The following is a 16154-nucleotide window of genomic DNA, read 5'->3' as shown; positions in this document are numbered from 1 at the left end:
AATAAGTTATAAGAGTAATGAGATAAGTTTCTGTGGGTTTCTCATGGGATCAGCCTCTACAGATTTTCAAGCAAGAAACATGTATCAATCAATGGTCCAGTGTGGCAGGCAGCCCGGCACTGTCCTAAGTGCTGAAACATAAAGGCGAGGAAGTGGCATTCTTACAGGAAAGACATTCATACAGGAAATCACAAAATAACGGAATAAGTGAAGGATCCTTCACGCACACAGACAACCCAGGTATAATCCTTGGGCCTGGGACGGGGGAGGAAACTTCACATGTAAGCAGTCTTTGAAGCAGTGGAAAGGATTTTGGGGAAAATAAGACTAGCAATATAGCAAGTTCTATTCTTAACTGACTATGCAATCCTGAGTGAGATATTTTCTCTCTTCAAGCCTTAGAAACAAGTACTGAGCAAATTACTATGTTATTAAGGATAAAAATCATATGTAAAATCAGAGAGCTAGACTGGATGGTCCTAATTGTTTTTCTTAGCTCTAAGATTCCATGAATGCCTGACCATCTTCCAAATGCTCCTAAAAACACAAAAGCTTTGGGATTTTTAAGAATGAAAGAGGTGCTTGTCCCTATAAATTGTGAAAACTTGGTAAAACTAGCCATAAACCACAGTTTTCTGGGGCTGGGAATTCCCAAACTCTACTTCAACAGTGAAAGGCTACTGTGTACCCATTAAGTGGAAATTTATAACCAACTGCTGAGCCACCTGTATGTTTTACCCTAAATTTTGACAGTTACTCCCTTAAAAGTGATCATGACGCAAGGCACGCTGAAATGTACTGAACAAACAAAGTGTTGTCTCACTGTAAGTTCATACGTATGTCTTCCAAACATTTGCAGAAATTAATTTTTTTACATGATGATCACAATTTACAAAAACAAGTGTTAACCCCAACTGTAATCATTTCTAAACCTTCGAGTAAAGCTATTTGTTAACCTACATCCAATTTTTAGACTCAGCAAGATGCCACTGTTGGCTTCACATTCTTTACTCATCACATTTGACATGTGCCTAGTTTTATGTCAAAAATGGGGCTTCACAAATCAAATGTTATTGTCTGCACCTGCAAATTCATGAATCACACAGCACCGCCAGCAGAAGAGCAATGAGAAAACCTAGGACCAGCTCAGCAGTACTCAAAAGCACCTGTTTTCACAAAATGTAAGCCACTAGACTGAAATTGGGCATCATTTTTAAAAGTTTGTTGGTTAGATGCATCTCCTGAAAGCAATTTGGACAGTCATCAGAAAACAAAGTTGTTGTTTTTCTTTTTTTTTTTATTTTACCCTGGATTTATTTCTACATACAAAAGATTACTCCTTAGAACCATATTTAACAAACAGTAACTAATCTAGAAAATAACTTAATATTCCAACAAGCAGTATAAAATTCCCTGGTTATCTATTGGTTCCCTAGTAAACTAGTCATAAACAACAGAAATATAAAGTGTCCGATGTTCCATAAAGCACAGAGAATGGCAATGCAGTGGACTGTAATCCGAGCCCCTCTACAATTCTGCTCACTCTCTGGAAAAAATGTCTTTGACATATAATCTTTCCTATAAAATGCACAAGCCATTAAGAGTCTCTATAACATGATTTTCAAAGATGAGGGAGAAGTGTAATATATTTTTGTCCCACAGGAAACAAACAAGAAACTATAAAGCAATCATACATTTTAGTATTCTCTGATTACATGGCAAGCTCACATCCATTTAAACTCAGTGGATGTTTATAACCCAAATGTAAAGTTTGTGACATACTAATATAAAGGTGGTATTTTTCTCATTCCCCAAAAACACCACTGCACTTTAGGCAGCCCCTAACTTGGCAGACCAGTACGCTCCTGTATATGAATGGCAACCGTAGCCCTATTTTTTTTCTCTGCAAAATAAAGGTTTTCTCCAATAACTATGCCTCCTTTGTCCACAGCCATACTTTACCTATTAGTGAAAGATTGCAAAGGTCTTTATGGTCAAGGCCTGGCTTGGAACCTACATTTCCCTAAGAAGAAATCCATTCATTCATTCATTCATTCATTCGGAATTTCAAACAACTGATTTTACAAATGGACTTTAAGGAAACAGCCCATTTAGAAGATATCAACGCAAGTACTGTATTAAAATGAATTTCAATACATAATTACTAATTATGAAGAATTTATTTAGCCATAATCTCATAACTTTTTGAAGTTGGTTCAGTTTCTAGAACAGAGATCTTCGAAAGTTTAGTATAGTAACTGAAATTTAACTCAATTTCAATACATGTATAGATCTAATTGCTGATATTTAGTTTAAATGCACAGATCCAAAGAACTAAGTTCTGTGGTTCAATGTTTCAGAAAAGCTTTTTGGTTCTAAAATCATGAAACAGTTAATGAGATAGAATAGAATTCTAACACATCAAATAACAAAGGCATAAAATCAATGTTAGTATATATTCTAAAATACCACTGGGAGTGTTTCCCTCTGGCATTATGGTGAATAGTTCTGTATTCCACATTTCATTTGATTTTTTTTTCTGAGTTGGTACTTAATAAACACTTCCTGACTGAGCTAATGCTAAGGATATGCCTTAGTGGAGGAAAAAACAACAACAACACAAAACAAACAAAAACCTCGGATTGCCCACTTGAGAACTGCTAAAAAATTAAAACAAAACAAACAAACAAAGTTGCACATATTCATCTGATTGCCTATCCCTCTACCTTTTAGAAGTAGCTTTATCTCTAGGCCACCACAACTGAAAGTACAATGCTAATGAAAGTCCAATTTTTAAATCCTAACACCTATTTTAAGTTCCACTTCCCTTTGCACAATCAACTTGCATTTAATCTGCTATATCATCATTATAAGAAATTAATCAAATGGGTGAACTCATTACAAATTCCCTTATTAAGGTATCCACAGAATTGATTCCTCTATCTGTTGAAACCCTCTCTGACATCATGAGAATTGTATGTTTCATCAGTTTTCCTGGTTTGGCCTCGAGATTAGTCAGTATAAGACAGAGTGAGAAATTTCCCTTACCAAGTTGATCTAGTCCCCCGATTCATCCATCAAATCTATACATATATATGTCTTCCAAATATATATGAGCCCTATCCTTTCCCCATAACTCCAGCTTCTACATTTTAAGCTGCCTCCTAGCAATTCTCCTTGGCCACCTTCTTGGCAACTCAAACTCAGTATGTTGAATATATTCCTTCTGTTCACACCTGCATTTTCCCACAACTGCCATATCTGCTCTTTTATTTATGTCTCTCCTTCTAATCCCTTTGATACACTAATACCACACTAATCTTTATAAAATACAGTTCTTTTCCGATACCTCCACTACAACACCTGCACTAGTGACCCAGTGCTTAAATTCATTATACAATGAATTTAAGCTCCTTAGCCTGCCAGTCACAACTATCCAATATGCTCTACTTAATACCTTTATGAATAAGGCTTTCTTCTATTAACGTTTACTAAGTGCTCACCATGTGTCAAGCAATAAGTGTTATATTATGCTATTTAATTGACAATAACTGGATGAGGTGGACAGTTATTGACCCAATTTCACAGATGAGGAAACTGAGGCACAGACAGATTTATTTACCAAGGTCACATATCTATTAAGGGAGAGAGCCAGGATTCCAACTGAGGGAGTCTCATCCAGGTCCCACGTCCTTAAACACCATGAGACAGCGGCCTCTGTAGAAATAGATATCACCTTAGAGAAAAGAAAAGGTGCTGTTTTTAATCTCACGAATATGTAGATAAGTGCAGAGTATGTATGTGTGTGTGTGCGTGTGTGCGCGCACACACACACACACATACGTATCCTTTTGAGGGTCTCACTGTCCTATACTTGGTATTCCAAAGCACTTAGTTTCAGGGCACATGCTGATAAAAAAAAACAATTGTATGTATCCAAATCCTCTTTTATGCAGCTGTAGACACTGGTGGCAAAACTCTGGTGAAATGTGGGTGGGGAAGTTGTGTGGTCCCTCTAAAACAAGATTTAACTCTGAGTGGAAAGTGAGAGCAAAAGATGTTAAATACACAGCAGTTATGCTGCTAAGAGAAATCTTCTGCTCAAATGTGCCTACTGGCTACCAGCTCCTTCCTCTGCCTGCTTTGGCTGTGGGCGGCCCTGAGAGATTCAGCTCTACTGATTAGACCTGTCAATGATTCCTCTCTCAGGGTCTTCAGCACTCTGCACTGGGAGGTCGTGCCCTCATTTTATAAATAAGAAACTAAAGAAGCATAGAGAGCCAAGTGAGTCCTCTGAAGTCACACAGTTCGTTAGTCTCATTAAGAAAATTACATTTTTGGAGAGTAGAAAATTTAAATGAAAAAGTCTAGTTTCCATCTCTGGCACTTATTTCTATCAAATGAAAATACCCACATAATCATATTATCCAAATTAAAAAAAAATTGCCCACACTATCAAACTAGAAACTAGCTGATTTGAGCTTCAATCCAGGTTCTGGTCCTTTCTAGTGAACTTCAATTTGGCAGCTCGAGACACTGCAAGGATTGGAACTAGTGACTACAAAACTGTAAGGGGTTTATCTTTTATCCTTTGCTCGTTGACTCGCTTCTCTCCCCTTCCAGACTGTTTTTCCCCATGTGGTAGAGGGCATTGAGTTGTATTTGCAAACTCCCACAGGAGCACTTTGATCGACCCAGCTTGGTGTATGTATCCATTGCTGGACCAAACACCAAAGCCAAGGCAAAAGGTATAATATAATTATGTCAGTTTTGATCAATCAATAATGACTGAATTGGAATGGAAACAGGGGTATTTAAAGATGAGGATTGTTCTTCCCAAGGGAAAAAAAGAATTTCAGGGCAAACATATAGATGTCCACTGCATCATGCAAACAGAAACCACTAGAATGTATTTTTCATTAAATAAATGGACAGTTTGGTGATCTTTTAGAAATACATTTTTAAAAAGAAAGAAAAAATAAAAATTATCACATGGACGTGGGCCCAATATAGAGCTCTTCCGGATTTGTATAGATAAAACAAAAATATCACTGAAGGAATTACTCACCTCCACATACCATATGTTATGTCAGTAAAAGAATAATGTGAAAAGAGAGGAGGCATAACAACTTATTGCAAATTAAATTTAATAAAGTCTATGTTTATTTGGGTCTAGATAAAATGTTGAGAATATACTTTATTTATTGGCATATGAAAACAATTGTACATATAATTTAGAACTTGCTTAAAAGAGACATAGGTTTGTTCAGTGACTTGCCTTGTCTGCAAATGATGGGATCACACTGGAAGATTTAAACAAAAGCTGGATGTCCATTTAAGCTGAGAAAGGACTTCCTATATTGAACATCAGGCCTCCCTAACTGAACTCCAAGGTTCCTCTTTATTCTAACATTCTCTGATGGAATTATGCCATTCTAAGTACCCTGAAAGGGTACGCATTGCCAAAAGCGGTTGTATTTGCAAACCACAGAGCAAATGGGAGGTGATACAGGAAATACTGTTAGCTGGGTTTTTGAATCCCTGACAATAACTGGCATTAACATCAACTATAAATAAGCCACCATGTTAATTTGACTTGTAATACTATATCAGGAGTTAGTTTTGTTCAAAAGTTTAGTTTAAGCTAAGATGACCCACTGCCCAAAAGAACAAAGCCACCTAGGGGGGAAATTAACAGTTCTATTTCATACATAGATGGATCCCAGCCCTTAAATACCAGGAGAAGAGTCATTGAAGAACTAAAAGGTGAGTGTGGAACAAGGGACAGAGGACCAGATCCCATCAGGACCTTCCACAAGGATTAGTGGGGGCTTGTAGAAGTCGTTTAACTTGTTTGTATCCTAGCTTATTCACCTAACCAAAAAAAAAATAAAAAAAAAAAAAATATATATATATATATTCAGGTTGTATAAAGTGGATTCTAAGGTCACTTTCAACTTTAATATTTCTTTAAATTATTCAATGTGGGAAAAATACAGCTTGAGATAATAAAGTTGATGACACAAAATACCCCAGACAAATGGAACATGGTAGCCAATCCATTGTCAAAATGACTACACTAGAGATGGAAAGCAACTCTTAGGAAGAAAAAATAAGCAGTGTAGTCATAAAACAAGCAAGTTTGCTCTGTTTCTACATAATTGGTGTTTCTTCTAATTCTTTGGGGGATTTCTGGAGTCAAACTAAGCACAGGTAAGGTTTGAATCATCCAATATCTCACATTCAAGACCTGTCAGTTTGATGATCACTGTTTTAAACATAGAAATAAATGGCTTTTATGCCATTAGACCTTGGAGGGTAAGGATAACCTTTGAAATGAGCCTGCCCTCTCTCCTTCCCTTTCTCTCTTCTCCTTCCTCCTCCTTCCAGGAAGGAAATAGCCCCTTTGATTGTGTGTGTTAAGCTTTTGAACACATAGGAGCAGGGAATAACCATCTCTCCAGAGTACACGCAAAAGTCCTCACTGTATCCTTTTGGCACACTTATCAAGAGAGAAAAATCCTAATTAGATGTCAGTTCTGGGAAGTAGAGAGGATGTGGTTATATGAATTTACCAAAAAAAAAAAAAAAAAAAAAAAAATGTTGTTAAAGGAACTAGTGAGAAGAAATTACTTGAACTAATTACCCACACCAAATTCCTAAAAATTTTCACACTCCACACACCTTCTACCAAATTGTTTCTTCTCCAAGAAGAACAATGCAGGGTATTTTTCAGTGAAATAAAAGAAAGTGAGCATCCCTCTTAAAATGCAATTTGAACATCTCAGGCACTTTAAAGCCTAAATTGGCTAACTAGGGATTTACATGCATGCATTGTTTAACAAAGTAACTTAGCTAACGATGTTTTTAAACATACACATTACAATTGTTGCTCACTTATCTATTAGAATAGGCAAGCAACAGAACAATAAAATAATTTGCAAATACAAATGACCTTTTCTCAAAAGGTCTAAACCATATATTCACGTTCCCCCCTTTCCCTAGTTTCCCTGAAAGGACTTCAGTAGGAAAGGTGAAAGAATGGGTCACTAAGGACTGCCCTAGCAGCTTTTCCCCCACAACTTTCCTCTCACCTAGGTGAGTCAGGAAGAAAACTGAGAAGGGCGGTTAGCATGGAGGAACTCCATGCCTAATTCAATGCCATTCCACATATGCAAAAGGTGCCAGGACCCTACGTGAAAGCAGCTCACATATTCCTATTCCTAAGAGATAAACATATTCCTCCTTTTTTAGTAATTCAAAGCCCTGCATGGACCATAGCAGCTCAGGATTTCCATCATAGATATAAAGAATGCTAAGAGAACACTTATAGAATGTATATTATCTGTTTTATAACTTGAATATTATCAGGTGTGGCTAAATAAAAATATACATAAAACAGGGTTGCGAGGTTTTTTGTTTTTGTTTTTGTTTTTTTTATGTAACAGATGAATCAAAATATGATCTGCCAGAATCTTTAAAAAGGCATGGCTATAACACAGTATTTAGTTAAAAACAAGTAAAAGCATCAAACATAATAAAATTGAATTTCAGGATCCTTTTCGAGCTTTTTGTTACATTTGAATCCGTTGTGTAAATCAGTGCCAGATTTTCTTAAGGAAAAATACCAACTGAATCATCTATGTGAGAATTTCAGAGTAAATGGTGCTTCTTGGCAGATAGCATCATAAAAGATACGTCTAGGATTTACCAACATGTTCAGAATTTCATGGGTTTATAAACATCCTCCCAAACTCCTTAATATTCAATGATAGATTATTATCAGAAAGGAACAGAAATTTCCCTACCGACAATTCCTGACAGAAAAACAGTTCCCTCTGGATAACCAGGTGAATATGTTGGCTTACATCCTAGTTAAAATCCTTCAGCCAATATGTTTATCTAATTGTTTTAGAAACAAAACAAAGTTTAAAACGATATAGTTCTAGAAGTTTGAAAGCTTGCGAATTCATTTCATTTCCTGTGAAACCCCAGAAATGTTTGGAAATTTGCCCAAAGCAGTCCTCTAGTTTAATTAAGCCCTAACTCTAGAGCTATGAAAGGATAGATGAATGATGTAAGCAGGTTTTTGAAAAATCAAATAGAATAGTCATCCCACGCACAGTGACATACATCAAGTCCATATAAAATCTGGGAAGATTTAAAAATCAGTCTGCCATCATCACCACTGTTTAAAACTCGGTTTTGATGGAGTTACTGAAAAATCATCCATTTTTAGAAGCACTTCACTTTCATAGGCTCAGACCCAATGACATTTTAATTCAGGCTTTGGCATTTCCTGAGATTATTAAGCATGTTGTATTTACGATGAAGAAAATGAAGGTGAACTTCTAAATCAGAACCCACCACAGAGGAGACATTATTTAGAGATAAAATTAAATATCAGTAAGCACTTGAGAATGTACTAAAAGAAGGGCATACTTATTGGTGAATTTTCTGAGGTCTTCCTAGCTCAGTCTTTCATTGTTACATGTATAAAGTGCTTGTGGTAATCTGAACCACTGGATAAACTGACAAGACAGAGAGTTAAATTTCTTTCAAGAAACAAACAATGTAGGGAGAAAAATAAGAGCAATGACACTTCTGGTTATCAATAGCACCATTAACTAAGATGTGAATGTCATCAGTAAATTCCACCGAGTTTTAAACCTTAATGTAAATAGTTTTTCTAAGGCATCTGGGAAATACAGAGCATAAACGTTCAAATTATGCCAAAGACTAATTAAATAGATACACCGCCATAAATGTAATTGAATTAAACCATAGTACCCATTTGAGAGGATTGGTTTTAAGGATCAGTCTCACCCTTTAATACTTTTCTACAGCCATAAAATATAAGTGGATGTCTCCCCTATCCAATTCAGCGAGTCCCTGAAACTGAAACAAAAAGATGCACTGAGAGGTCATTATATTACATGTCTTCTTTAAAAGCCCTGGCTATTTAACACTTGATAAAATGCTAAATTCCAAGTACCTGCATCCATTGTGACATACTCTGTTTACTATATAGCAGTTTGAAGTTGGCAACTCAACATGTATCTAACTCCACAGAGTTATATATTACATATGGGTGCTTTCTGATAAATCACAGGGAAAAACATGTCAGTTTTGCATCTAAAGGAAATAACATTTGATGTTAGCATTTTATCTTTAGCATGACTTTGACAAATCAGATAAATTAAGACATGACTCTCTTTAAGTTACTGTCCTTGATGTATAAAGACTCGTGCCTTAGCTGTATCATTCTCCAAACTCTAGTTTGGGGATGTTTCTTTACATAGCTCCATAAACATTTTTCCTTCTAGGCACATTTTGTACCCTTATGAAGTATCTCTGTTGTTTTTCAATTTTTACCAAAACTAGTAGGGTGCAAGCATTTGAGAGAGATTTTTAAAAATTCTATTTGTACAAACACATCACAGTGGAAACGCAAGAAGATATGAATTTGATTCATTATATATATATATATATATATATATATATATATATGTTGTAAGAAATTTGTACAATAAACATCAACATAATTAAAAGTTCCCAGGTTTCTTTTTTTTATCTCCAGGTTTTCAGAATTATGCTTGCAAGCTGACAGTATTTTTTGATGTGACACAGATCTTAAATTCTTGAATATATTATGAAAACTAAATTTAGGAAACACAGACTGTCACTACATTAGAGCAGACTATTTGCGTCAAACTCATTGCAGAAAAGAAACATCTCTAAAACTCAGATTACTCTGTAAAAGCCACATAGCCATATTATTGAAGCAAAGAATTATAATTTTGAATTGTTGTGTTGTTGCCACCACAAGGATTTTCAACTCTCAATTTTCATCCATCACAGCAGCATTTCTGGCATTTAGACCTAATACTCATGTATTTCAATACCACAGAAATGAATTCTAAATTATTTATTAGTCACCACTCAGAAGCTGTAAATGGGATGTATTATAATTAGACATCAAAACACCATGGAGAATTAGAATTGAAATACAAGTTTATAAAGATCCCTATTGAAGAAGATTAAGAATAATTTTTAATTTTATAAATGTAGATCAGACATAACTGTCAGTTCCCCCGTTTTAGGGCACCTCATAAACTCAGTGATCTCTGCAGGTCACTGCTTTCTCTCCGCACCCTGAGGCATTTCTGGGCATTTAAAATCTATGACAAGTCTAAACCTCACCAAAACTTAAAGGACTGACAAGAACAAGGAAAATTCTAGTTCTCTGCTATTTAGAAGCTAATTGACAAATGTCTTCATATGGATATACTATTTTATTCGACAGGTATCACTGCTCTAGCTGACAGCGAATAAGAGTTCCCTAATTTAATAACAAAATTATGAACATGCATCAGAGAAACGCATTTGAACTTCCTTGTACAAACAACACCTAAGATTAATCACAGATAACTGTCTGGAAATCTGTATCAGGAGCATTAATGAGCAGTATCAACTTGAACATAAACAAGTATTTCTTCCAAATAAGCTAGCCTTCCCTCTTCTGAAAGAACAAAAAAGCAGTTACTTGAACACAACTCGGACAGAACCACCTACTACATTTAGCCACATACTACACTGGCTTGCAAGATAAATGTGTGAATGGCTCATTAAAAAATGATAACATAATCCATTAATCGCACCTGAAATACTCATCACGTGTAGAGACCTCCTAGTTATATTGTCTAGATGCTATCTGATGGCTATGCTTGCAAGACATCATCAAAATGCAGCATTCAGTACTTACAGACTGCTTACCGACAACACCATCTGGAAACCTTTTGCATCTAAGATTAAAGCTCCACACAAGGTTTATTGTTAGCCCCAGCAAGAGAGAAGGAACGGGAGGGTGGAGGGAAGCGCTTACTTCGAAAATGCTCTGAAGCGTAGTAATAGACATCCTCATAGCCCTCGTGGTAATCCTCTTCTGGTCGGTACTTTTTCCCCTTTCTTCTCCTAGATCTTCTTATTTGCTTGACGAAACCCAGGAAGCGGTCCATCTCTCCCTCCCGGTGCAGCCTGGCTCAGCTCAGCTGCTGGGGGAACTGGTGGAGCATGAATGGCCAACACTGAACCTGGGGTTGGGAAGCGCTACCCTTCCATCTGCTTGTGCTACCATCAGCGCTGAGATTTTAGCCATGGGAGGGGGTAAAAATAAGAGCGATATGGGTTTGTCTTGACCAGATTTCTTACTTTGTTCAGTGTACACTGTCCAAATGTGCAATTTAAAAAAGAAGAGAGAGAGAGAGAGAGAGAGAGAGAGAGAGAAATGAAAAGGAAGACTAAGAGAAAAAATAAACAGCGAAGCTTTGGGCTTCAAACAGCTTCACAACAAAACAGAACAAAGTTCAACAAGAGATTCAGCTGAGGGGGGAGAAGTCCCAGCACTAGAATTTCACTATCCAACATCTCCATCATCAGGGGCGCGGGTGTAGAAGAGAGGGGCGGGGAAATATGCTAGTAAATGGACTGAACCAAAGCTGGAGACTGAGCGGACTTTTTCTTACCTGCCAATCCCACCCCCTCCTCAAGCACCCGTTGTAGCAAAGTGCAGTGCTTGGGGGAACTTCTTGAAAAGCTGTTGTTTTGCAACGGGGCGGACTGATTAACCCTTTGTGCTCTGTGGCGTATCATACTAATGAGCAGCAAAGTGGTTTCATCCATATGCACTGCCTCTTACTGACAAAAGTGTGCGCTATGTGTTAATTGGAGCAGCAGGGAGAAGGCTCAGCAGCTGCTTTCAAATGACACATTTACCCACTGGGCATTAATGTATTCCAATCACTTTTTGATCTAAATATTAAAATGCACTTCACAGAGTGGCTTCCCCATAGGCTTAGTAAAGCATACCATAATCAGCAAATAAAGGAAACTGCGTGGTGTTTGGGAAAAGAAATACAAATAATCCAATTCTGCTTACAGCGAACTCAAAAATCTAGCTGAGTTGTTACATTTTTTTAAAAATATGAAAACAAACAGGCTAAATAGCAAATAAAACTTAGTTCTTGGTGAAGATGGAGAGAGGGAGAGACGTTTCTAAAAATCCTCACACCCTGTTCATCCTTTGTCTCTAAAATCAGAACTCTTTTTTTTTTTTTTTTTTTTTAAGTACTACAATCAGAAACACTTCAGACTAGACCAAAGAGGTACTCCAAAATCTAGACAGGTCAGCGTTAATAATGGATAATCTTTTCCTCTCCAGCTTCTTTCTTCAGGTCTTTAAATAAATACATTTTTTTTAACATCAGGAAAAATTGAATTTGTTTACACTATAATTAATCAAATATGTCAGCATATTACCTACTAAATTAATAATATTCTGCAACTCTATGGTCCCAGAAATGTACTTTATTTTAAAAGCTACTTACTGTATGAGTCGTTCAATATCTATGTAATGTCAAGTTTATAGGACCATCCCAAAAAGAAGCAATTGCACTTAGCACTGTCTGTTAGATTCACAGGCAATTTGTCTCTCTTGTAGATTTAGGCATTTCTCTATTTGCAGGTATTAATTACTAATGATGGAGTAGGGAGACATTTACTTAAGAGATAAATATTTATCAACCAAGAACATTTCAGCTCTGAAATGTGTAAAGTTAGATTCAGTGAATTCGCCCTATTTCTATAGTCCCCCCCCCCTTTTTATGCCTTACCAGTGAGTTTGTGAAGAGAAACACAAACTTAATGATATTGACAAAAAGATACTATAAAATGTCTTAAAAACATCTTTAAACAAAAATTCCCTTGTCCTTAGGTTCCAAATCTTTTCTTTATTATTCTGACTCCTTCAACCAAAATAAACTAGAACATCTGGAAGTTCTAGTTGAAGAACTGGAATCTAGTACTTGAATAGGTCACTAAAAAAAATAATTAATACATAGCCTCTTCATTTAATTCTCCTAACAAACTTTACAATGAGGTGCTACCTCTATAGATGAGAAAAGAAGGTTTAAAGATGTTTTAGTGGTTTGTCCAAGATCACAAAGGTAACATTGCCAAGTATGCCCTACTACAGGTATTTATTCATATAAATTCAGAGATTATCTTGCCTAAGAATTATTTGCATTCAGTGATTCATTGTTGTCTATGTGAGTTTGCAATTGAAATGGAGTTTAAAAATAATAATTTTTAACTGGGCTAAGCATATATCCTGGTTTATGTGAGTCATATGTTAAGTACACATGTCCTCAGAGATTATGCAGGCAACAAATTTCACTCAACTACCTCTGAATTATTACTGCTTCTAAATTTGTGGAGTCTACATTATTTAAATTTTATAGTTTTAAGCTCCGGATTTGATCTAAGTGGAATGACATGCTAGAACAGATGATGCTTCATTAGGGAGAAGATCATTTGTGTATAGACCAACTTAAAACATTCCACCAAAGCTTAGTTTACTGATTTGTAATTTCAGTATTCAAAGACCCTGAGAATTTCTCAGCTAGTGATAAGCAACTATTTTGAATAAGAACTAATGCAAAGTAAAACTGTCCACATACAAAACTGTTTTCAAAAGTAAACAGAGATTATGCTTAAAGCACCTTTCTATTATTTTCCTAGTTTTGAAGAATTTTATTTGGGAGGTTAACATTTCACTATCTGATTATAATAACAACATGTTTATATAAGAGGACATTTGGTAGTGCTAGGGAAGAGTTTAAAGTTCAGCCATATACTTGGAGAGGTACAGTAGAGGAGGTAACAGTCATGTTAAAACAATCACAGATGGTTGGGAAGAAGGAATAAGGAATTTGATGTTTAGAGGAAGTCTACTTGGGTCACAAAGAATAAAAGAATGTGGCCGTGTGCCATGCGAGGGAGAGGAAGCATGTGTGTATGGGTCACAATCCAAAAGAGGAGGCAAGACACTTGCTTCTCTCCCGGAGGCTGGATCCTTTAATCTAATTTCCTGAGTTCACACCTCTGACTTTTTCCTATCTTCTATCCTAAATCCTCAATGATTAGCAATGGAGGACCAATCTAAAATCTAAAATACCTTGTGGTTATACAACAGTTAGCTAATATCCCAATAATACTTGACAAATGAGGAGAGTGAAGTTCAAGTCCATTCAGTTAGGTTTACAACCATTTCTGTAGAGAACCGCCCTGTTTCCCCACAGCACAAACAGTGGTAAGTGGTGCTCATTCACCAGTTAGTGTACTCTTCAGTCTGAACAGATGGGCCAGTTGAGAGGTTGCAAGTGGCAGTTCACAGAACAAGTATCTCCCATAATTGTGTTTGGTTTGGCTCACATAAGTGTTGTTTTGTTTATTTGTGTCTTTCTTTTAAGCTGCGCCAATATTAAAAGTCAGGAATTTCACAGATCAGACATTTGATTTTTTCTTTAAAAAAATCAAAAGATCTGGCAACTCTGGGCCCAATTCCAATATGGCAACTACTGATCAGAGATGAGTGGTGGCTGCCACCCATAAATAAACATGCACTTTCCACTTAGCCACAGTCCCCTCCCCTGGGTCCCATTCTCTCATTCAATTACCACCTGCCCCCTGAAGGCATTTATGTTTGTAAACCATGGTTGAGGTACTGTCCTGATGAGCCAGTTCCAAAACACTAATTTCTTTAAGAGAAATTTCAGTTCCCCTATATTTTCATGTAAAGAAAACAGATTATTATGACAAATTGGTTTTAGTTGTGCTAAATGTTCACTAAACTATAAAATTAAATTTCTTAGAAAAAATTGTTCATATGACAAAATAAAGCAAGTTGAATTATTCAACAAAATGTGTTTCAATAAAGAATAGCAAATACTAAAAAAATGAAAAGAAAAGCGAATTCTTTTTTTTTCTAGGAAGTAAGCAATTTCCTGAACAGCATTTACATGGATTCCATACTCTTCTGAATTCGATTCTCCATCCCCTTTTGGAAAAGAGAAATAGACCAACTACTGAGATTAAATCTCCAATTTACAACCTTCCCTAGATCACTGAGTAAGTAGGACTCGTATGTGTATATTTAGATTAACAGTTACAGTAGTTTCTAAGTAGCAGTGGGGAACACAGTTTATTAGAAAAATCTTTGAGATACTGAATCAATCTGACCTTATTTAGATCCCACAGTGTTTGCCTGTGATACCAAGAGCAGCGACACTGACATACTGAGGGTTGCAGAGTATGAAGGGAAAACACTCTGGACCCTGACTGACAATTAGAGCATTCTTAACCCTGTCAGACCCAACACCACTTTACTGTGGCGAATGATTTGTAATATCTCCCTTTACTAACTGAAATTCATAGATCATGTGACTCATGTATATATAAGTTAAACACAAAATTCCTTAATAAAATACACATTTAAGTGCATTTTAATAATATGTATTAAATTGGTAAATCTGTGCATACAACCATACCAGATGATATAGTTAGATCCTTGCACCTACTTCTAAGAAGCAATTTCAAATTTCAGAGATGATCAGGAGCCTTTCCGTACAATATAGACAAAATAAAAAGGTAGAGTCACAGGCGGACAATGCAGTAAAAATTAGTATCTTCATTTATATTAAAACTGTGAAAAATATCTCAAGTCAAAAGTATGAAAAGAAGTCACAGACGAGGAGAAAATATTTGCAAAAGTCACATCTGATAAATGCCTGTTGTCTAAAATATACAAAGAACAAAATATAGAAATACTAAAAGAATGCTTAAAACTCAACGATAAGAAAACAAACCCACCTGATTAAAAAAATGGGCTGAAGACACTTTAACAGACACTTCACCAAAAAAGATAGACAAATGGCAAATAAGCATGTGAAAAGATGCTCCACATCATATGTCATCAGGGAAATGCGAATGAAAACAACAATGATATACACTACACACCTATTAGAATGGCCAAAATCTTCAACGCTGACCACATCAGATGCTGGCAAGGATGGGGAGCGACAGGGATTTTCCTTCATTGCTGATGGGATGCAAAATAGTACAGCAACTTTGGATGACAGTTGGTTTCTTACAAAACTAAACATACTGTTACCATACAATTCATTAACTAAGCTCCTTGGTATTTACCAAAAGATTTTGAAAACTTATGTCCACACAAAAATCTGCACTCGGATGTTTATAACAGCTTTACTCATAATTGCCAAAACTTGGAAGCAACCAAGATGTCCTTCAGTAGG

General features: G+C 36.2%; 1 protein-coding gene across 13 annotated transcripts in view; it reads right to left on the bottom strand.

Annotated features, from left to right (window-relative positions):
• Positions 1-16154, bottom strand: part of GRIP1 (glutamate receptor interacting protein 1) — a 621870-nt gene that overhangs the window by 357315 nt on the left and 248401 nt on the right. For 8 of the 13 annotated variants that reach the window (XM_074325443.1, XM_074325442.1, XM_074325444.1 and 5 more), the window contains exon 1: positions 10886-11086. The exons of 4 other annotated variants lie outside the window; for them this stretch is intronic. In XM_074325443.1, the coding sequence (XP_074181544.1) occupies positions 10886-11018 (133 nt within the window). In that variant the 5' untranslated portion in view covers positions 11019-11086. Of the gene's footprint in view, positions 1-10885; positions 11450-16154 lie in introns of those variants that run through there. One more of the 13 variants, XM_074325441.1, reaches the window with a different exon arrangement.

Source organism: Rhinolophus sinicus, linkage group LG02, assembly GCF_036562045.2.
Source record: "Rhinolophus sinicus isolate RSC01 linkage group LG02, ASM3656204v1, whole genome shotgun sequence".
NCBI classification, from domain to species: Eukaryota; Metazoa; Chordata; class Mammalia; order Chiroptera; family Rhinolophidae; genus Rhinolophus; species Rhinolophus sinicus.
This window is presented reverse-complemented; position numbering and strand designations above follow the sequence as displayed.